Below are 24,617 nucleotides of genomic sequence, written 5' to 3'. Positions count from 1 at the left end.
CATTTAATTTCTTATCTACCTAACATTTTATTGAGAGGGGGGAGCTATTTTAACATTATTACTCACCGGACTTTTTTTGCAATAAATTCGATTTAGTTTTATTTAAGTAATCAACGGTTTCGGTTTATTTTTTTTTGTGATGGATTTAAAAAAAACTAATGGTGAGATTAAATTTTGTTATATTTTTTAATTGCTTTATTAAACCGAAGTAATGTTGGCATATGGTGATAAAAGAAAATAATAAAAATAAAGTCACCCTTTAAAATATAAGCGGATCAAAATCAATTACAAGTGAACGATCCGAAAAGAAATTTAAAATTAGTCCGTTTACCGCGTCCGGTTAGGTTCTCTAGCATTTGGCGTCGCTTAAAAAAACGTAAATAAAGATTACCGCGAGGGGTTATACAACTGTCATAGGAAGCGGCATATGGGGTAAGAGCGGTTCGCACCCTTACCCACTTTATGGTAATACGTGAACTCATGCTCTAGCATTAGTTATGAATCACAGGTACTAATCCGACGCGGGGCCACCTGTTCTGTATTTTTCATTTCGATCCAAACTCGATTTTATCGTAAAAGGGGATTAAAAATGGCGAAATTCACCCCAAAATGACGGAAACAAAAACAGAGTTTACGTGAAGGGTGGAGCCCTTCTTTTACGTTTATTTGATAGTTGGAATGAAAGGGACATCTTTCAAGATGTTGCCGTTAATCGGTGGAACGGCCGCTTGTTCGCTATATACATGCAAACGATACCGTATCCCCGGTATTCAGTCGACATGGCTCATAGAATTTCATTAGGTCGGGTGTTGCGACGCAAGGGAAAAGCGGAAAACTATGTCTGGTTTATTAGGGTACTGTCAAACTTAACTCTCATACTCTCCTCTCTCTTTCTCTTCGAACGTATATTAACTTCGTACATTAACCCGATTTATATCGCTTTCCGCCCCAAGATATTACTGCCTTGTACTCCGTGTCTACGATTGCCTCCGACGACAACTACATCGTTACGTCATTAATTCTTGGCGTAAACTTAGTCGTTAACTCTCAATTGCTAACGTTATATATGTATTTCTTATGCTTTAATACATCTTACTTATGATAATTACTTAAACACAAATTTTAATTTTTATGTTTTATGTCTTCTCACGGCACCTCTTGTGAAAATGAATTGAATGACTAACGTGGGCATGAATTAGTCAAAATTGTTGCATACACAATTCGACTCACAAAAATGCTTTAATTTATTACTTACACATGCTTACTATTTATAATAATTGATTCATGCATAGACAATTTTAATATAAATAATTTATTTAATGTATAACAAAGTAATATTAACTTTATTGCAAAATTAATTCAAATAATTTAGTTGTAGATCAAAACTCAGACATCTTCATCTCATACTGTTAACAGAAATTTTGAAGGAGGATTAGATACTTGAAAGTGCTTACAAAAAACGGGTTATTGAATGCTGAAGATAAGATAGTGTTGGCAGAACATTATATACTGTTGGCAGAACATTATATACTATTGGCAGAACATTATATACTGTTGGAAGAAAGTTATATATTGCTACTGAAAGACTAAACACTGCTAATTAAAGGCTAGATCAACCTTAGTATCAATCCGACGTCTTCGAAGTCTTGTTACCTACATAATACATATAAAACATTGATGAATTAGTTTCATGATAGTTATTTATATCTCAAAAAATATTGAATATCTTTTATACTAATGTAAAAGAAATAGAAAATTCAATAATATATAAAATAAGTCAAATGGCAATATGATTATGATTAAAATTCTACTTCCATCGAGCGAACTCAGCAAGATTTAAAAGTCTGGGTTTGCGGATATAGTTTTTTTTGTTCATAACGTCCAGTAAGATTGGTTCTGGCGATATGGAAGTTCAATTTAATTTTCTTCGTCTGAACGTTTTCCGACAGATATATTTGATATATTCCGAAATGTAGAAATATTGTACCATAATTGGAGGGAAGTCGTGCGAGGAGGTTAAATCAATGGGAAGGGGGCAATCTCGCGGAGATAAATAAGCGGAGGCCGAGGGCAGAGGGGACCGGAAACGGCAAGTGAAGACGGTAGGAAACAGGAAGTCGAAACGCCCGGGGAAAATGGCGCTGTTCTTGCTCTCAGGTCGTCTCGGTATCTCCGTTTATATGTAGCTGCAAAATTAATTGTACGAAACTAGTCGTATCGTAAACTCAAACCTCCGGGGCTCCCCCTTGTTGTTACATCGTCGAGTATAATGTTCATTTTCGCGACTTTCCATAACTCCAAACTAAGATATTTCACCCGTTTTTATAACTTATTACCACACCGTTTCGAGCCAAAATTCTAATGAAACAGCAATTTCAACTCCATTCCGAAACGACCAGATCGATTTTATCAGATGCATGTTTAGTGGTTACCCGATAAGGTCCCCGGGGAAAGCCCCGGGAAACGCGTCGCTTCACCCGAATTCCCTGGCGTACGTCACGTTTTCGCACTAAACGCGTTGTCCCATCTGGAAATTGCATAGCAATTAAAACGGACTATTTTTCGGTTTTAATTAATTTTTACCCATACGTACCAAGGACCCCACGGCGACGGTGGAATGGAAACGGGGAAGGAGGGAAGTTGTGGGGAGACAACGTCCACTCTATTTAATAATCCTTGCACCTTTTCCAATCATCTAATTGCTCCCACTAAAAACTTAATGCGATCACGTCCCTTCATCATAGAACTCAAATCTCCGATATATACCTTTAATTGCCTCGGATTTTTTCTTTGATGATTAGGATGTCTTAATCTCTTAATAATTCTATATTTGATTTGTTGCGACTACTCAATAAATCGGAAATGACGATGTTTTGGTTATTGACGTGGACCTTTCCTTGCACGTGTACGTGTTTCATATGCCTCTCGTAATTTGCAGAAATTAATGTCGTAATTCCTAGGTCATAAATGACATACTTAAACAAATTTATGGGGAGTGTGTTATATATATTTTTTAACGTTTCTAAATATATCGAGCAATCTAAAATCAAAAATCTGTGTTAATTAATTATCGTGCCCGACGTCATCATTGCAAGTATGCAACCAAATACGCAAATCGCGTATTGCAATACCAATACTGTGATATTGGCTGCATACTTGCAATGATGACTTTTTCACAACTCAATGAATTTGGTTTTTATGTTTATTTAGTTTTGTTTAAAGTGATTATCGATCAAGTCATCGCCCTATTGACGGAAATCAGTTTTGAAACGAGTGGAAGCCGTAAATTTACCCGTATTGATTTTATTGCAAATTCGTTCTAAGGCGATACGCCTCTCTACGACGTTCGTCGAGAGTTTATTGCGCCTTCTATCGTCGGCAATTTGATACAGAGCCGCATCTGCGCGCGACCATTTGGAGTCAAAAATAAAGCTCACGTTCCCCTTTGTTTAATTGAGCCACTTTCAGGGCGCGCGTAAAGTCGCCCGTCGTGCCATTCGATCTTATAAACATCAAACGGTTTTATTACGGATTACTCGGTCCCGTGGGCGAACTGTTAACCCCTCTTTCTATCCACTTTTAATACGACTAAACGATTTCCACTAAGGGTTCCCCAGCCCTCCTTATTTAAAGAAAACTATACATTTATTTATTTTATCAAGATGTTTTTGAGAAAAGTTTGTCAAATAGTTTTAAATCGTAGTAGATAGTGTCGTTTTGAAGTAGTGAATTCGAACGATTTAAGTTAAATTGGTCCTCCGGTTAAACTTTAATGAATGGAATCGTATAGTTTAGGGTGTTCCGGGTAACTCCGGAAGTTTTTCGGGTAGCGCGGCAACTAATTTATCTAATTGCGTTAAGAAGCGACCCGAACAAAGAGAGGTTCTGGATAGGACGGGGAGGTTAACTTGAATTTTCCCGGCTACAAACACGCTCGTTAATTTATTTAATGCGGGCGTCCAGTGGAAATGGCCGAATTTAATGCTCTCTATCATCGTAAAATCAGGTAGCGTCGTGAAACGACTTGATATTAGCCGGTGGCCTGTCCGAGGCTCGATGTAATTATGGCTCCGTGAAATGACGGCCTCCGACGGGATTTGCATTCGCTATTGTTTGTTTATTAGAGTTAACATTACAATTAGCATTCTACGTTTATTGGTCATCATAAAACACGGTATTGCACTTGTAATAAATATAACCGTAAAGTAATTGCAATCATTATTACGCTATTTATAAATATTCCAGGTAATTACCTGAAAAATTCCCGCCAAATTAATTCTTCGGACCAAGTATAATTAAAACTCGCTTCGAAATTGTGATTAAAAATATATTGTCCGTGTTAATTTTGTCGAGTGCAGCTAAAGTAATTAATCGGGACTCGGGTGTCGATTAAAAAATAGATTTAGCCAATGCCCGGCGACTTTGCTGCTTTTGCAAACCGAAGGCACATTTTCGCCGCCGCCGCTCGCAAATTAAACTCGATCAATTTAATTGCAATCTGTTGCGCCGCGCCCAAAAAAACCCTCGGCCCTTTTAGTCCCCGTTTACGCTGCACTTTGTTTTTAACGGCAACAACAATTTAGATGCAAATGTACTTTACCTAATAGGGTTCGTGTAACTCACCCCTCTTTGTAATCATTAAATATCTACGCATTTAAATACAATCTAATTCGATAAATAATATTTAACGTTCAAGGTCGTTTATGACCGAGACGCTACGATTGAGACCTATAAGTCAATATTTAATTTTATATTTAATCATATTTTTTGGGTTAATGTTGCATATTAATAAATTTAGATGCAAATGTATTTTATTTAATAGGGTTCGTGTAACTCACCCCTCTTTGTAATCATTAAATATCTACGCATTTAAATACAATCTAATTCGATAAATAATATTTAACGTTTAAGGTCGTTTATGACCGAGACGCTACGATCGAGACCTATAAGTCAATATTTAATTTTATATTTAATCATTATATTTTTTGGGTTGATCTCACCCCTTTTTGTAATCATCAAATATCTACGCATTTAAATACAATCTAATTCGATAAATAATATTTAACGTTCAAGGTCGTTTATGACCGAGATACTACGATCGAGACCTATAAGTCAATATTTAATTTTATATTTAATCATATTTTTTGGGTTAATGTTGCATATTAAAAATTTAGATGCAAATGTATTTTATTTAATAGGGTTCGTGTAACTCATCCCTTTTTGTAATCATCAAATATCTACGCATTTAAATATGATCTAATTCGATAAATAATATTTAACGTTTAAGGTCGTTTATGACCGAGACGCTACGATTGAGACCTATAAGTCAATATTTAATTTTATATTTAATCATTATATTTTTTTGGTTGATCTCACTCCTTTTTGTAATCATCAAATATCTACGCATTTAAATACAATCTAATTCGGTAAATAATATTTAACGTTCAAGGTCGTTTATGACCGAGACACTACGATCGAGTCAATATTTAATATTTTTTGGGTTGATGTTGGAATATCGTAAAAGTGGTGTAGTTTTATATAGATTTAGTATAGAATATGTAACAAAAAATGATGAGTAGCAATAAGGTAAAGAAAATATTGTCGATTTCAGTGGCTCTTAAAGCGGTCGGAGATGTTGAAAGGCAAACGTAAAATATTTACGACTGGGCCATTAGTAATAAATAAGGAAAATATGCTTTGTTAAGTCCCGTAGGTACGGGCGCGCACGTAGCAGCGGCAGCAATCGGGTTGGGAATTTATTACGGCGCACTTTATGGTAATTCCGATCCGTTACACGGTTAGTATATGTTTCGGAAGTTCGAGAATCCCGACGACGATGCGCAGACTTCTTTGTTTCGCGGGTGCTTTAACCCTTACGCGTATTAAATATTTTTCCGCGGCTCCGATTTCGGCACGGACGATAAATCGTCCTTTAAAAGGGCCGGATTCGACGCGATCCCGGAAGAGGGCATGTTAACTAGTGAATGGAGATGAAACTTATCGGACCGTACCGTAATATCTCTGGTCAGTGTAAAACAGATGACGGCAGACGTCGGGCGCCGACGCCGACGCCGCCACCAGTATCGTTGCCGCCGCCGTCGTCTTTTGTGTTCGCAGCTTTGGGCACCGTGACTCAAGGCTCAGGCTCCGCTTAACAAAGGACTCGCAGACTAAATAAAAACAACCCCCGTTTCGTGGCACAGTTAACAGCTTCAACTTTTAAGTAGTTTTGATGAAATGACCACTAAATACGTCCCAAGAAAATAAATCAGAATCGTTTTCTTAATAAATCATACAGCACCTGATGTTATTTTTACATTTCCGTTTCGCAAAATATCAACAGCATCAAATATCATCTTTTATTGCCAGCGTATTCCGATAGTCGGTTTATGTTTGACATTTTCAAAATGATAAATGCATATTACTACAGTTTGTTTTATACACACGCTATAATTTTTTTCTTGGTTTGGGTGCCAGCGTGACATAAAATCACTTTCATATACACATAGGGCGTGAAATTAACGTCGCAACGGTGCGACTTAGCGAATGCAAATTTACGCGGGATTTATGCCGGGAAAATCATGAAAATTACTTAATCCAAGTCATATCGCCGGCCACTTACTTTCCCGTGAACAATGTACGGGGTGCAATTAAAGTTATTAATATCGCTCGACGGGGTTATTAAGGTCTACCCCTTAACGGTACTCGAATAAATAAAGCTCGACTAATTGTTATTTAATTCACTTTGCCCGTTTAGTGTGGGTCATAAATAATTTCTTTAAAATTTGATTAGATTTTGTAATAGTGAAATGCCGCAAGGGTATTGATGTGATTATATTGGGATTAAATTGGTGCACTAAATCCATCAATTAGCAATATTCTATGACTGATTTATACGCGCGATATCGCGCAACTATTACAATGGCCAACAAGTGTTCTTGATGCATAACATTGTGCGGTTGTGATATATGTACAAAAGCGCGGGTATATTAACAATGTATCAAATATAGTAATAGATTAGAGTGGCGGGCGGCGACGTCGGGGATTATGTAGACAGGGGAGTGGAGGCCGCCGACCGCAACCCTTATTAATTGGTCATCCTGCGAGCAGCAGGAACTAATAATTAATGTCAATTAATTCCAGTAATTAGGTTTAACATTGCGACCGTGTTAGCGCGCGTATTGCAACACGCCATTATCCCGGGGCCGCATGTGTGTCCTACTGCCCGAAAATCGAAACCTCTCTCTCGCTGTGTATGACAACCGTAATAATCACACGTCTGCCATTCCGTCTGCCACGACATATTTGCCGTATGTAGCCCTATTAATGTCTAACTCACATTAATGTACTCTGATTCCCTTTAATTGATCTACTATATACGATTAATTTACAGTTAAATCGAAAATTATCTTTTTATTATTTCAGTGTGTTAATTAATTATCGTACCCGACGTCATCATTGCAAATATGCAACTAATACTGTGATATTGTAAGTATACAACCAATACTGTGATATTGGTTGCATACACTGTATAATAATTATATTTAAAGAAATTCCACAACGGTTTTTCTGGACATTAATGGAAATAAATAAGTTAGAAGAAAAAAGAATATATCACTTCACCTGATTAAGTAAAATTTTATAATAAATTAAAAAATAAAATGTTAATTTGATTTAATTTTTTTTAAAAATATGTATATCAGAATCAATCCAATTACATTAGGTAATAAAAATAGGTAATAAATTGAGGGGTTGAAATTTAACGATTTCATGGTCTGAACACCCTTTTATATTTAACAGACAGAGGAGGAGGATGTAAATCCTTTGGGATTTGTGTAGCGACTTGTGGCGCTCCTTAGTCGTCCGCCGGAATTATGCATTCGTAATAGAGCGCCAGGACGGCAACAGGAATAAAGTATCCTGCGGGCCGGGATTTACGGCCCGCGGGTGTGTGCAACAGAAAAACAATGTATAAATTACGGGCACAAAATCAACTGTATTCGTGCGCGTTCGTCTTCGGGCTTCCGGGGAGATTAATGTACAGAAAATAATTGCCTTTGTCTCGGAACTTGGGAAATTTCGAAGTGAAAAATAAACTGCGCTGCGTCTGCGAATATAACGGCCACTTTATTCGGTCGCTCAGAAGTTATTATTTCACTTCGCCGTTTAGATTTTTACAAAAAAAAAGAAAAATAAAAATAAATGTAAGAGAGGAAAGAAAAAATTGGGTATGGTAATGAGAAACAATGGGAGTAGGGGGATAATCGATTGAGGAACAACGCGAATTAATCACTCGTATAAAAATGTCATGAAATATACATGTGACGCGAGTCGTTTATATCGTTTCGGTTTTTTGACGGAACACCATTTGTTCTGATCGGACAAACAGAAACAGGGAGCCCCCTATTTTATCGTTTTCCCAATTTCACAACATGAAAAATGACTAAAAACCTAAGAAATGCTTATCTAATTACTAAATACTGATAAGAGTTACAACGTGAATTATGGTTGAAGAGCTAAGAAGTGTTTGTCTAATTACTTAAAAGAGTAAAATCCAGTTTGAGAGGGAGGCTCGTTGTGTCCACTCAAGGGAGCTTTCTTTTCTTCCGTCCGGAGATTAAGAGTAATTAGGTTGTTTGCGAAACGGGAAGGGTAAAAAATCCCGCTTAGCGTTAAAAGTAACAAATCGCCTTTGTTTTTTGATGAGATCTGGACCAACTCGACGACAGCGAGTCTATCGACGCTGACAGATCCGGCAAACGAAATTAAGTTAATGGAAACCGGGCGAGTGACACCTGACGCTATTCTCGTCTCGAAAATTGGATTGAGGGACGATAATTGCGTGCAACTTTGTAATGCGCATGCTCCGATCGAGGGTGATAGATAAAAATTTAACCCTCTGTGTGCCTATAATAAAATTCCACGATTCAATAAGGAATAAAAATAAAAAAAGAAAATACATATAAGCAAGCAGATTTTGCTTTGGCCCTCGCTTAAATTCGTTATAAGCAATAAAGAGGTTTATACGATCGGGGTTTGAATAAATCGATAGTAAATCATGCCTTCAACTTTTACTATCCGAATTTTAGTACCCGAAGGGCAGTTGCCCTACAATCCTAATCTATCCCGCACTCATGAGAAGAGTGTGAAGGCCTAAACAATCCAATTTAAACTTGATTGCGGACCTTATCCGTTTCCCCCCTCTTTCACTTATTGTATTTTTTATAGCATTCGCCATCTTAGATTAGGACCATCGTCCCGCACCCTGGAGGTTTGAATATTCTCCCGTCATATCTTACCTCATATTTGCATATCTCTACGCGCAACTTATCTCGAAATTTTCGCCGTCCCGCTTATGCTTTCCATTATCTTCCATTCGGCGACGACCCATTCATCCCGATCCCCCCTTTTTTTTTTCCTCGAACGAACCGGCTCCGTATGAATATTTTATTATTTCCATAAGGAGATTTATTAAATACTTACGACGGTAAATGTGAGATTTGATAAATATCATTTCCGGGGGCGCATTAAAAACATCAAAGAACTTACTCGGGGTTCACAAAGGAATAAGATCTGATTTGTTACGTTCATATACTTACCGTATCCGCTACTTTAATTTAATAGAAATGTTTCCTTTCATGGGAAATTCCAATCTTAATAACCTATATATATTAATATATAAAATATTATAAATAAATATATATTAATCTAACGCTGAATAACAACTAAAACAAGAACTAATACTAGCATTAGAACTAACAATAGACTTAAAACTAGAAATTAAGCGTATGTCTTTTAAGACGGCTAATCCCGAATGCTTCTAGTTCTAGGTCTTGTGTTGCTTCTAATGACAGTGATGTAACATTAGCACTGTCACTAGAACCATCACTAGAATCAACACAAGACCAAGAACTAGAAGCATTCGGGATTAGCGGAACGTCTTTTAAGACGGCTAATCCCGAATGCTTCTAGTTCTAGATCTAGTGTTGGTTCTAGGGATAGTACTAATATTACATCACTGTCACTAGAAGCAACACAAGACCTAGAACTAGAAGCATTCGAGATTAGCCGTCTTAAGAGACGTTCGGCTAATCCCGAATGCTTCTAGTTCTAGGTCTTGTGTTGATTCTAGTTATCTAACACAAGCATTGTCATTAGAACCAACACTATACCTAGAACTAGAAGCATTCGGGATTAGCCGTCTTAAGAGACGTTCGGCTAACCCCGAATGCTTCTAATTCTAGGTTTAGTGTTGGTTCTAGTGACAGTGCTGATATTGGATCACTACAACCAACACTAGACCTAGAACTAGAAGCATTCGGGTTTAGTCGTCTTTTAGACGTACGGCTAAACCCAAATGTTTCTAGTTCTAGGTTTAGTGTTGGTTCTAATGACAGTGCTTGTGTTAGATCACTAGAATCAACACAAGACCTAGAACTAGAAGCATTCGGGATTAGCCGAACGTCTTTTAAGACGGCTAATCCCGAATGCTTCTAGTTATGGGTCTTGTGTTGCTTCTAACGACAGTGATGTAACATTAGCACTGTCACTAGAACCATCACTAGAATCAACACAAGACCAAGAACTAGAAGCATTCGGGATTAGCCGAACGTCTCTTAAGACGGCTAATCCCGAATGCTTCTAGTTCTAGATCTAGTGTTGGTTCTAGGGATAGTACTAATATTACATCACTGTCACTAGAAGCAACACAAGACCTAGAACTAGAAACATTTGGGTTTAGCCGTACGTCTAAAAGACGGCTAAACCCGAATGCTTCTAGTTCTAGGTCTTGTGTTGATTCTAGTGTTGGTTCTAGCGACAGTGCTAATGTTACATCACTGTCACTAGAAGCAACACAAGACCTAGAACTAGAAGTATTCGGGATTAGCCGTCTTAAGAGACGTTTGGCTAATTCCGAATGCTTCTAGTTCTAGGTTTAGTGTTGGTTCTAGTGACAGTGCTGATATTGGATCACTAGAACCAACACTAGACCTAAAACTAGAAGCATTCGGGTTTAGCCGTCTTTTTAGACGTACGGCTAAACCCAAATGTTTCTAGTTCTAGGTCTAGTGTTAGTTCTACTTAAAGTTAAATAAAAATATACAACAATCTAGCACTGAATAACATATATACATAACATATATATAATTAAAAAAATTAAAATAATTGATAAAGTAATGTAATATTTTTAGATGTTAAAAGTATTTATTAAAGGTAAAAGTATATTTATATCCAACCCCTATAATATATAACCCCGTCCCTTGACGATGGGGTACAAAAAAAAAGAGCAAGTCACACGTCTATTCACGACATGCAAATGCGAGGATGATAACAGACAAGTAATTTTATTTTCTGCCTTTTGATAAATCGCCTCGCTATTTACTTTACATAACTACATGGTGAACGCGTTGATGGATCCCCGAAACTTACGTTGATGTATCGACAAAATAAATTTAAAAGTCTATAGGGGTCATAATATTGTCACCGGGCTCATGTAGGAAAACCTGTTTTCTTGAACTTGTTTTCATTTTCATTTTTATCCTTCTTTGATCGTGAGATACCAGTGTTTTGTTAAAAGTGTCGTTGATTTGTTGCAGGTAAAATGCCGAAAAAAATTCGCGTGGCAAAAATCCCGGTTAGTTCGCCGTGGTTGGAAAAGTGGTCTAGATGTCAAACGGATGTGAGAGTGCCGGAAGCTTGTTTACAACAAACTCCACCAACGATAAAGTACAAGAAAGATGTGGGAACGCAAACTCCACCTTCATTGTTGTATATGGCTTTTGCGGAAGAAACTAAAAAGGGTGAGTCATTTTTAACAATTATTACGCGAGCTACATACTCGATAAAGTTCGATTATTTGAAAATTGCCGTTGAATAAAATAACAATATATCGAATTACATCCTCGAAATAAAGTTTAATACTTGAGTTTTCCATAAAAAAAATTTTTACCCCCACGATGCACATGAGGCGTGTAAAATTGGCGTCGCGTTGAGGGCCATCGATGACTGCCGCAGGCTCGCGGCTTCTTCGTCGCCCCTTACAGATGTCCCCGTAAATGGAGACGCCGTTCCCACTCGATGGTCAGTCGACCCGACGAATAATAATGCCGAGGGGACACTTCGACAATTCAATTTCGGACCGGTGATAGATCTCGGGGTAATGTGGAATTGATATGACGCGCGCAAAAAATGTTTTTTATAGTTTGATTTAAGAAGTTTATTCTCCCCACTGTCCACGTTTCCATCGTAAATCCCATTTTTTTCAATCCATTGGGACCCAATTCAAAACGGTTGTGTGGTTCTAAGGGCACTATCATTTTTTTATAGCAACCACAAATTTTAAAATTAATAGAGATGAATTAAAAAAAAACTTCAAAGGAAATGGTGTATTAATTATAAAGATTTTGAAAAGAATGTTGTTTCTGGATTATGGTTCTAGTGACAGTGCTAATGTTACATCACTGTCACTAGAATCAACACAAGACCTACAACTAGAGGCATTCGGGATTAGCCGAACGTCTCTTAAGACGGCTAATCTCGAATGCTTCTAGTTCTACGTCTTGTGTTGCTTCTAGTGACAGTGATGTAACATTAGTAGAACCAACACTAGACCTAGAACTAGAAGCATTCGGGTTTAGCCGTCTTAAGAGACGTTCGGCTAAACCCGAATGATTCTAGTTCTACGTCTTGTGTTGATTCTAGTGACAGTGATGTAACATTAGCACTGTCACGAGAACCATCACTAGAATCAACACAAGACCAAGAACTAGAGGCATTCGGGATTAGCCGAACGTCTCTTAAGACGGCTAATCTCGAATGATTCTAGTTCTAGGTCTTGTGTTGCTTCTAGTGACAGTGATGTAACATTACTAGAACCAACACTAGACCTAGAACTAGAAGCATTCGAGTTTAGCCGTCTTAAGAGAGGTTCGGCTAAACCCGAATGATTCTAGTTCTAGGTCTTGTGTTGATTCTAGTGATCTAATATTAGCACTGTCACTAGAACCAACACAAGACCTAGAACTAGAAGCATTCGGGATTAGCCGAACGTCTCTTAAGACGGCTAAACCCGAATGCTTCTAGTTCTAGGTCTAGTGTTGGTTCTAATGACAGTGCTAGTGTTAGATCACTAGAATCAGTACAAGACCTAGAAGCATTCGGGATTAGCCGTCTTAAGAGACGTTCGGCTAAACCCGAATGATTCTAGTTCTAGGTATCACATAGACATATAAAGATACTTGGACAATTCGATTTCGGACCGGTGATAGATCTCGGGGTAATGCGGAATTGATATGACGCGCGCAAAAAATGTTTTTTATAGTTTGATTTAAGAAGTTTATTCTCCCCACTGTCCACGTTTCCATCGTAAATCCCTTTTTTTTCAATCCATTGGGACCCAATTCAAAATGGTTGCGTGTTTCTAAGGGCACTATCATTTCTTTATAGCAACCACAAATTTTAAAATTGATAGTGATGAATTAAAAAAAACTTCAAAGAAAATGGTGTATTAATTATAAAGATTTTGAAAAGAATGTTGTTTTTGGATTATGGTTCTAGTGACAGTGCTAATGTTACATCACTGTCACTAGAATCAACACAAGACCTACAACTAGAGGCATTCGGGATTAGCCGAACGTCTCTTAAGACGGCTAATCTCTCATTGTCACTAGCAATGATGTAACATTAGTAGAACCAACACTAGACCTAGAACTAGAAGCATTCGGGTTTAGCCGTCTTAAGAGACGTTCGGCTAAACCCGAATGATTCTAGTTCTAGGTCTTGTGTTGATTCTAGTGATCTAATATTAGCACTGTCACTAGTTCTAGGTCTAGTGTTGGTTCTACTAATGTTACATCACTAAATATCATTTCCGGGGGCGCATTAAAAACATCAAAGAACTTACTCGGGGTTCACAAAGGAATAAGATCTGATTTGTTACGTTCATATACTTACCGTATCCGCTACTTTAATTTAATAGAAATGTTTCCTTTCATGGGAAATTCCAATCTTAATAACCTATATATATTAATATATAAAATATTATAAATAAATATATATTAATAATCTAACGTTGAATAACAACTAAAACAAGAAATAATACTAGCATTAGAACTAATAATAGACCTAAAACTAGAAATTAAGCGTATGTCTTTTAAGACGGCTAAACCCGAATGTTCCTAGTTCTAGGTTTAGTGTTGGTTCTAATGACAGTGCTTGTGTTAGATCATTAGAATCGACACAAGACCTAGAACTAGAAGCATTCGGGATTAGCCGAACGTCTCTTAAGACGGCTAATCCCGAATGCTTCTAGTTCTAGGTCTTGTGTTGATTCTAGTGACAGTGATGTAACATGAATAACATTAGCACTGTCACGAGAACCATCACTAGAATCAACACAAGACCAAGAACTAGAGGCATTCGGGATTAGCCGAACGTCTCTTAAGACGGCTAATCTCGAATGCTTCTAGTTCTTGGCCTTGTGTTGCTTCTAGTGACAGTGATGTAACATTACTAGAACCAACACTAGACCTAGAACTAGAAGCATTCGAGTTTAGCCGTCTTAAGAGACGTTCGGCTAAACCCGAATGATTCTAGTTCTAGGTCTTGTGTTGATTCTAGTGATCTAATATTAGCACTGTCACTAGAACCAACACAAGACCTAGAACTAGTAACATTCGGGATTAGCCGAACGTCTCTTAAGACGGCTAAACCCGAATGCTCCTAGTTCTAGGTCTAGTGTTGGTTCTAATGACAGTGCTAGTGTGAGATCACTAGAATCAACACAAGACCTAGAAGCCTACGGGATTAACTGTCTTAAGAGACGTTCGGCTAAACCCGAATGATTCTAGTTCTAGGTATCACATAGACATATAAAGATACTTCGACAATTCAATTTCGGACCGGTGATAGATCTCGGGGTAATGTGGAATTGATATGACGCTCGCAAAAAATGGTTTTTTATAGTTTGATTTAAGAAGTTTATTCTCCCCACTGTCCACGTTTCCATCGTAAATCCCTTTTTTTTTCAATCCATTGGGACCCAATTCAAAACGGTTCACTATTATTTCTTTATAGCAACCACCATTTTTAAAATTGATAGAGATGAATAAAAAAAACTTCAAAGGAAATGGTGTATTAATTATAAAGGTTTTGAAAAGAATGTTGTTTCTTTGAGATTTGGAAGTTTTGGAGGGTTGGGAGAAAAATTCGATTGTCTCCAATTCTAGAATAATTTTTCACTTGATGCTCTTGGTATTGTCGGTTGGGTGGATAGTCGCTAGTCTCAGGGAGTTTTTTGTACTTTGCGAACATTCTTTACGAGCTGAAAGTCAGTGGTAAAAACCTTCCGGGATCCAAGAAACATTGATGCAATTTCCTGGAAAACTGGAATTATTCGCTCGTAAATCCAGCTCCGGGCCGACTTTTCATATTTCAAGGAAGAGTCCGAATTCTTTTCGTGCCATTAAAATGATTAAAACTTTTATCGGGGCGTACCTCGGATTTGCATAATTCTTATATTTAGGAGTTCGCCATAATGCGCTCTCGCCGGGCGATAAAGATCCTTCTCCATTAACATCCGGGCGTTTCGCTTCGCGATTTTTCATATATTTAAAAACCCGGTTGAAAAGGACCCTCGAGAAGACGCTCAAGAAGCAAAGGACGCGCAAATAATTGTCGTCGTCTCGGGAGGTGGAAATTCCGGAGTCGCAGATCCTTTGTCAAGCGCCAAATCCGAGTTTCGTCGGGTTACATTTTAACAGGTCCGTCGAAAAAAGAAACCCTTTTTTTGCCCTCAAAGGAAACAATACGTGAGCAAACAGGCTTCGCCAGGCGCCTCGATATCCTGATGAAAGCTCGAGACGTGCCACCTCCACGATCGTCGTCTAATCTCCTCCCTCGTCCAACACAAACACGCACGGATTCTCTTACGTCCTGCCATATTGGGAATTCCTGTAATCCGATATCAGCCAGGATTGAGTTAGGGAGAAAGGACACCGGCCAAACGAAAAATACTGTTAGGAACCCCAATTAAATTACTGAAGGACCAACATCTAACGAAATTTTCTCTGACAACAATATCAACTACCTGAGATCCACGCAAAAGAACTCTTCGCGAGATTCATTGGAGTCGATTTACTGGGGTCCGTCCTACAGCATAATAAAGCGATCTTCGGATGTAATGAATAGAGGAGCATTAGAAGAAGCAAACACGCTCTTCAGAGTCTCCAGTCTGGGTTGTATATAGCCGTCATCAGACAAATGCGCCCATTTTTCCGAGGACAAAGATCGGGGGTGAATCCACTTAGGAATCTCCGTGTAAAAAACCGACTTGCGATAAATTCTCCGAAACAACGATCCGGCAATTGGTGTGAAATTCATTTGTCCCCGGCCTTAATCAATCCTCATACTCGCACAAAGATCTTGCCCCAGACTCAATCTGCACCGTTATTGTGATCCCGACAAAAGTCGTCGAGGAGGAGATGACAAATGGCACAGATTACGGCCTAGACGACGCTAGGCGTCGGGACGCCGTGCGCGCGGAAGCTATCTATCATAAACCACCTAAACCGACCAGATTTGCCCCAAAACTTTACTCCCTTTCCTACCGGCAACAATAAATCATCACGACCCAACAACTATTTTGTCCAATTTGTAATTTACAGTTTTCACGTATCCAATACACAACATCTTCTTATTTCTTATTTTGAAATTAGAAAACGGAAATTACACGAAACTTTTGACTGTTAATACTTCGGAAATTCAATTAGTGACGGTTACGAAGATAAATCCATTAAAAACTGACCATCCGATGTGCCTAATCAAATAGGCAACGGTCTAACGCTCGGACATCAGCCGCGGGCGGTTGGAAAAGCGTTTTCGGTCCGAGTCGGCAGGAATACATCGTTAATTTTTGGGCGGCCCCGTTTAATTAAATGCCCGGTCATCAAAATTGCATAACGCGGGCGTCGGGGCGCCGGGGACGTGTACGTCTGTCGAACCGTGTTGAATACTAGATGAACGCGCCAGCCCGAAAATTTACTGATGCAACATGGTTCTACAGAAATACGGGTTCATGGTAAACAGGAAAACGTAATTACCATACAATCATTATTACAGATTCATCTTGGACTATGTTATAGATAGACATTATATACCTCAATTACATTTCTTTTTTGGGCTTTGATTAAATTTTTTTTATTATAATTATTATAAGATATTTTGTCGAAGCCAAACCTCCATGACCTTGGTATATAGCAATAACCGAGGTTGCTTGCATGCGAGGTGCTACATTTGAGATGTGCTAACTTCATATTTCTGGAATATATCAAGTTTTAGATACATAGTTTAGATAAATATAAGCTTTGCGGCCGAGGCGAAATATTTGAGACGTGCTGTACTCATCAAATCTTGAAAATATTAATTTTAGATACACTTGGCTATTATATATCACATTTGTCGAAGAGAAATGTTCATGGCCTTACCGGCGAGACGATAGCAACAAACCACTCAGCAACAAACTTTTTCCTTTATATTTCCACCTACTTCTAGGGCCCATATCTTCGTTATCTAGAAAGATAGCGAAAAACTAACCACACGGTTGGAAAGCTTGGACTTTTCTCTATCATAAACCTATATTATTTTCTCCCCGTCATATAAGAGAGTTATTGACCCAAGCGTGGTTTAGCCGCGGCAAAAATTCGTGGCAGCGCGACGTTTCTTATTTTTTCTTGCTCTCATTATCAACATATCGGCGGACAAAAACTCGGTTTAAGATAGAGAAACGACCAAGCTTTCCAACCGTGTGCTTAGTTTTCCGCTAGCGTTATAAATAAGAAAGATATCCGTCCGAAAAGTATACAGATGGAAATACAAAAGTAAAGTTTGTTGCCAACTGTAGGCTCTTTTCAGGAGCGTTTTTTTACAGACGCCGACAGATATTGACGGACGAAAACTCGGAATAAGATAGTCCAAAGTCAGCTCTTTCCGAATATGTAGGCCATTTATTGAATTTCCATCTGGTAACGGCTTCACAAGGACGTGAAGTTTGGTAATTTTGAGGTAAATTAAATGCAGCGCGACGTTTCTTATTTTTTCTTGCCCTTATTATCAACATATCGGCGGACGAAAACTCGGTTTAAGATAGAGAAACGACCAAGCTTTCCAACCGTGTGCTTAGTTTTTCGCTATCTTTCTAGATAACCAAAATGTTGGCCCGAAAAGTAGACGGAAATACTAGGGAAAAGTTTGTTGCTGGGCTGATAAACGATTGTGCAAACGTGTGATTGAGATGTGTTATATACCGATGAAAAGAGCAGAAAATTTCCCATAAGATGAATATAGTTCTAGAGTTTTCTCCCCGTCATATAAGAGAGTTATTGACCCAAGCGTGGTTTAGCCGCGGCAAAAATTCGTGGCAGCGCGACGTTTCTTATTTTTTCTTGCTCTCATTATCAACATATCGGCTTACGAAAACTCGGTTTATGATAGAGAAACGACCAAGCTTTCCAACCGTGTACTTAGTTTTTCGCTAGTGTAATAAATAACAAAGATATCCATCCGAAAAGTACATAGATGGAAATACAACAGTAAAGTTTGTTGCCAACTGTAGGCTCCTTTTCAGGAGCGTTTTTTTACAGACTCCGACAGATATTGACGGACGAAAACTCGGAATAAGATAGTCCAAGGTCAGCTCTTGCCGAATATGTAAACCATTTATTGAATTTCCATCTGATAACGGCTGCACAAGGCCGTGAAGTTTGGTAATTTTGAGGTAAATTGAATGCAGTGCGCCGTTTCTTATTTTTTCATGCTCTTATTATCAACATATCGGCGGACGAAAACTCGGTTTATGATAGAGAAAAGTCCAAGCTTTCCAACCGTGTGGTTAGTTTTTCGCTATCTTTCTAGATAACGAAGATATGGGCCCTAGAAGTAGGTGGAAATATAAAGGAAAAAGTTTGTTGCTGAGTGGTTTGTTGCTGAGTGGTTTGTTGCTATCGTCTCGCCGGTCATGGCCTTGGTATATTGCAGTAACCGAGGTTGCTTGCGGACGAGGTGCTACATTTGAAATGTGCTAACTTCATATTTGTGGAATATATCAAGTTTTAAATACACTTGGCTACTACATATCACATTTATGATAAATAATGCATCACAGATTTGATGTATAAGAACAGCCGAGGTCGCTTTGCGGCCGAGGCAGTATATTTAAGAAGTGCTCTTCTTATCAAATTTTGAAAATATTAATTTTAGATACACTTGACTATTATACAGCCTGATTCAGAGTAAGCGCCTTATTTTTTTTAGCCACACGATGGGTAATACTTTCAAAATATTTGGCAGTAATATGTTTTGGGTCATTCTCTACACGATGGTGATGCCACATTTTCAATTGGAAGAATTATTTCAAAATGGCGACTGTCAACTTTTTTTTTTAAATGGAATGCCAAAATTTTTTTTTTATTATTGAGGTCCTAAAAACATTCTTTATGCGATAGTATTTTGTTTTTCTTAAAAATTCATTTCTTTCCCCATCAAAAAGCACACATTTTAATCTAGTAGCGCATGAATGTTTTACACTCGATGTTATTTTTGTCCAAATATCAAGTAGCGCTAGACACAAAAGAAACAATTAAACTTTATTTTGTAATAAACATCTACTTATTTATTTATTTTGACAAAAATAACATCGAGTGTAAAACATTCATGCGCTACTATACTCTGTTTTTAAACCAGGAGGAGTAAACGCGAAAGTCAGATTTACACTAGGAAAAATCACCAGAAAATATCACTAGATATTTTGGCGGTAAATTTAAATTAATAATTGTTATTATTTATTTATTTACTTATTATTGTATTTATTTTCGTTTGTTATCGTCAACACTAAACATACAAATTAACATTGAAGTTATGAGTGTATTTATTTCAAAATATAATAAAGAAGGGTTTAAGAACACAAAATTTACAATAATGACACGAAACTGTCGAATTGTCAATAACCTAACCTTCAAATTCAAAATCAAAATTGCCTGTGTGTGAACCTTCCTCGCATTCAACCAATCACGTGCAAGGTCAATCTGGTGACAAATTTAAAATACTCCTCCTGGTTTAAAAACAGAGTATAATTGCCAAAGAAAACTTCAAGGTATAATTAATGTTTGTAAACAAAACTAACCTTACCTAACATTCCTTCACGCTGTAATTGACATTACAAAAGAAAACTTCACGCTATAATTGCCATTACTAATTGCCAAAGAAAACTTCATGGTATAATTAATGTTTGTAAACAAAACTAACCTTACCTCACATTCCTTCACGCTATAATTGACATTACAAAAGAAAACTTCACGCTATAATTGCCATTACAAATTGCCAAAGAAAACTTCAAGGTATAATTAATGTTTGTAAACAAAACTAACCTTACCGAACATTCCTTCACGCTATAATTGACATTACAAAAGAAAACTTCACGCTATAATTGCCATTACTAATTGCCAAAGAAAACTTCATGGTATAATTAATGTTTGTAAACAAAACTAACCTTACCTCACATTCCTTCACGCTATAATTGACATTACAAAAGAAAACTTCACGCTATAATTGCCATTACTAATTGCCAAAGAAAACTTCATGGTATAATTAATGTTTGTAAACAAAACTAACCTTACCTAACATTCAGCGTCTGAAGACACAGGGCTAAACCCGAAACTTAAAAATATACAACTTAGCGCTGAATAACAATTAAAACTAGAACTAACACTTGCACTAGAACTATACTCTGTTTTTAAACCAGGAGGAGTAAACGCGAAAGTCAGATTTACACTGGAAAAAATCACCAGAAAATATCACTAGATATTTTGGCGGTAAATTTAAATTGATAATTATTATTTATTTATTTACTTATTATTGTATTTATTTTCGTTTGTTATCGTCAACACTATACATACAAATTAACATTGAAGTTATGAGTATATTTATTTCAAAATATAATAAAAAAGGGTTTAAGAACACAAAATATACAATAATGACACGAAACTGTCGAATTATCAATTACCTAACCTTCAAATTCAAAATCAAAATTCAAAATTGCCTGTGTGTGAACCTTCCTCGCATTCAACCAATCACGTGCAAGGTCAATCTGGTGACAAATTTAAAATACTCCTCCTGGTTTAAAAACAGAGTATAGATTAAAATATTAGGTTCCTTTTGGATAGGGAAAGAAATGAATTTTTAAGAAAAACAAAATACTGTCGTAAAAAGAATGCTTTTAAGATCTCAATAATAAAAAAAAAATTTTGGCATTCCATTTAAAAAAAAAAAGTTGACAGTCGCCATTTTGAAATAATTCGTCCAATTGAAAATATGATATCATCATCGTGTAGAGAGTGTCCTAAAACATATTACTGCCAAATATTTTGAAAGTAGTACCCATAGTGTGGCTAAAAAAAATAAGGCGCTTACTCTGAATCAGGCTGTATATCATAATATGCCGAAGATTAACCGAAGGTGTCGAGGTCGCTTTGCACCTACGCTTGTTATATGTTGAATATTAAATATCGAATTCACTCAGTTAGATGTACAGTGTGTTAATTAATTATCGTATCCGACGTCTTCATTGCAAGTATGCAACCAATATCACAGTGCAATACGCATCATACGCAAATCGCGTATTGTAATAAAAATAGTGTGATATTGGTTGCATACTTGCAATGATGACGAAAAATAATTTTATAATAAATTTAATTTGGTATTAAAATCGATATGGATGAATGATTTAGTATGAAGAGTGTGTATGAGTAGTGAAAAATTGGGACAGGATTAAAAGAGGTTAGTAATCCTATCTAACGGTTGGTCGTAAAGCTAAAGCCTCTTCCGGACACTTAGGTGGAGTTATGTTTTACCATCGCAAATGTTTACCGAAAATAAGCCGTAAAAGTTAAACGCCGGGGTTTTATTATTCAATAAAAAATAGTGAAACAACAAGATTTATAACGAAGAGGGGGTTACGCCGTAAAAGGAGTAATAACAAAAAGGCCATATCAAAAATGGATAAGGGGCGGGCGGACGTCGTCGTCGCCGCCGCCGCCGGGGACAGACGGCGCTGAACGAAAAGGTAGAGAAGAATTAACAACCCCGTCTCCTTATTTCCGGATTGTTAATACCAACATCAAAGCTCCCGCCGCCCGAAAGCTCATTCCGGCAGAAGTATATTGTTATTACCGTCAATCCACATGTAAAATTTAATCCCAGGAGCGAGCCCGATTCCCCTCAGAGTGAGCTTTCAATCACCGATGATAAGAACAAACGAGGCGGCCGCTTCAAGGTAAACAGGAATACTAAATAATGCTTGATGTAATGAACTCAGCCAGACGACTTCTTCCCGTTTTATTAAAGAATCCAAACACAAAGAATTCCTTTGATAATGGGATGAGCTTCCGCTTACTTTTTCCCTTCGGTTTTCATATGCTTATACAAAAATTTAGCAACCTTTCGAATATCATTCTTTCATCTTCTTTTCGCATAAATCTAAATTTACTTCTAGTCGAAACTAACACAAAGAAGCTTTAAAATCCGTCATATCGATTGCGCGCATTTTCCTAAAGAATAAAGACACATATTTCATCACAAGCGACGGAAGCGTCGCGACGGAGACACCCCCTCCCCTAAAACTATAAACCTTAAAATCCCGACGCTGCAGGTTGGCGTCACCTTGAAAATGACTCCCTCTTCCCGGACCTATCTATGACCCATATTATCCTAGATACAAGGCACTAACCATTTTACATAAAACCACCCCGCTTACTTAATTCTTTGTCCGTGAACAGATTTTTATCGCTCGGAACGCTTCCGCTTTTCCCCATAACCGTTTTTAACTAGCACAACAAGCTTTTAAGCTAAAAGGCTTCCGCGGGGGACCTTTGTCTTTATTATCAACCTCGTCCTTCCTTTTTATTCCTCACTAATTATGTTTGTACATCAAATAAAAATAAAACATTTATATATATATAGTAAAATTTCGATATAACGGGCTAATACGGGGAATTGAATGTATGTTATTGCCAAAAAGAAAACTAGAACTCTAAACGCCGTCTTAAAAGACGTACTTTTAAAACGGCTGAATCCGAATGTTTCTAGTTCTAGGTCTAGTGTTGGTTGTAATGACAATGCTAGTGTTTGATCACTAGAACCAACACTATAGACCTAGAACTAGAAGCATTCGGGATTAGCCGTACGTCTCATAAGACGGCTAAACCCGAATGATTCTAGTTCTAGGTCTAGTGATAGTTCTAGTGACATTTAGAACCCACAAACTAGAACTAACATTAGACCTAGAAGTAGAAACATTAGGGTTTAGCCGAACGTCTTTTAAGACGGCTAAACCCGAATGTTTCTAGTTCTAGGTCTAATGTTGGTTTTAATAACAAGGGTAGTGTTAGATCACTAAAACCAACACTATAGACCTAGAACTAGAAGCATTCTGGATTAACCGTACGTCTCTTAAGACGGCTAAACCCGAATGATTCTAGTTCTAGGTCTAGTGTTAGTTCTGGTGACAATGCTATTATTAGAATCCACAAAGTAGAACCAACACTAGACCTAGAACTAGAAACATTCGGGTTTAGCCGAACGTCTTTTAAGACGGCTAAACCCGAATGTTTCTGGTTCTAGGTCTAATGTTAGTTCTAATGACAAGGCTAGTGTTACATCACTACAACCAACAGTATAGACCTAGAACTAGAAGCATTCGGGATTAGCCGTACGTCTCTTAAGACGGCTAAACCCGAATGATTCTAGTTCTAGGTCTTGTGTTAGTTCTAGTGACAGTGTTAATTTTAGAACCCACAAACTAGAACTAACATTAGACCTAGAAGTAGAAACATTCGGGTTTAGCCGAACGTCTTTTAAGACGGCTAAAGCGGAATGATTCTAGTTCTAGGTCTAGTGTTGGTTCTAATGACAATGCTAGTGTTTGATCACTAGAACCAACACTATAGACCTAGAACTAGAAGCATTCGGGATTAGCCGTACGTCTCATAAGACGGCTAAACCCAAATGATTCTAGTTCTAGGTCTAGTGATAGTTCTAGTGACATTTAGAACCCTCAAACTAGAACTAACATTAGACCTAGAAGTAGAAACATTAGGGTTTAGCCGAACATCTTTTAAGACGGCTAAATCCGAATGTTTCTAGTTGTAGGTCTAATGTTGGTTCTAATGACAAGGCTAGTGTTACATCACTACAACCAACACTATAGACCTAGAACTAGAAGCATTCGGGATTAGCCGTACGTCTCATAAAACGGCTAAACCCGAATGATTCTAGTTCTAGGTCTTGTGTTAGTTCTAGTGACAGTGTTAATATTAGAACCCACAAACTATAACCAACATTAGACCTAGAAGTAGAAACATTCGGGTTTAGCCGAACGTCTTTTAAGACGGCTAAATCCGAATGTTTCTAGTTGTAGGTCTAATGTTGGTTCTAATGACAAGGCTAGTGTTAGATCACTAGAAACAACACTATAGACCTAGAACTAGAAGCATTCGGGATTAGCCGTACGTCTCTTAAGACGGCTAAGCCCGAATGATTCTAGTTCTAGGTCTTGTGTTAGTTCTAGT

General features: G+C 37.5%; 1 protein-coding gene across 3 annotated transcripts in view; it reads left to right on the top strand.

Annotated features, from left to right (window-relative positions):
* The window catches only part of LOC111425527 (uncharacterized), a 136,706-nt gene that overhangs the window by 1,600 nt on the left and 110,489 nt on the right, over window positions 1-24,617 (top strand). For 2 of the 3 annotated variants that reach the window (XM_023059616.2, XM_023059618.2), the window contains exon 4: window positions 11,598-11,801. In XM_023059616.2, coding sequence (XP_022915384.1) covers window positions 11,603-11,801 — 199 coding nt within the window. In that variant the 5' untranslated portion in view covers window positions 11,598-11,602. Of the gene's footprint in view, window positions 1-115; window positions 162-11,597; window positions 11,802-24,617 lie in introns of those variants that run through there. The other variant, XM_071198555.1, reaches the window with a different exon arrangement.

Source organism: Onthophagus taurus, chromosome 8 (genome assembly GCF_036711975.1).
Source record: "Onthophagus taurus isolate NC chromosome 8, IU_Otau_3.0, whole genome shotgun sequence".
Classification (NCBI taxonomy): domain Eukaryota; kingdom Metazoa; phylum Arthropoda; class Insecta; order Coleoptera; family Scarabaeidae; genus Onthophagus; species Onthophagus taurus.
Note: the sequence above shows the minus strand (reverse complement) of the source record. Positions and strands in the feature narration are given on the sequence as shown.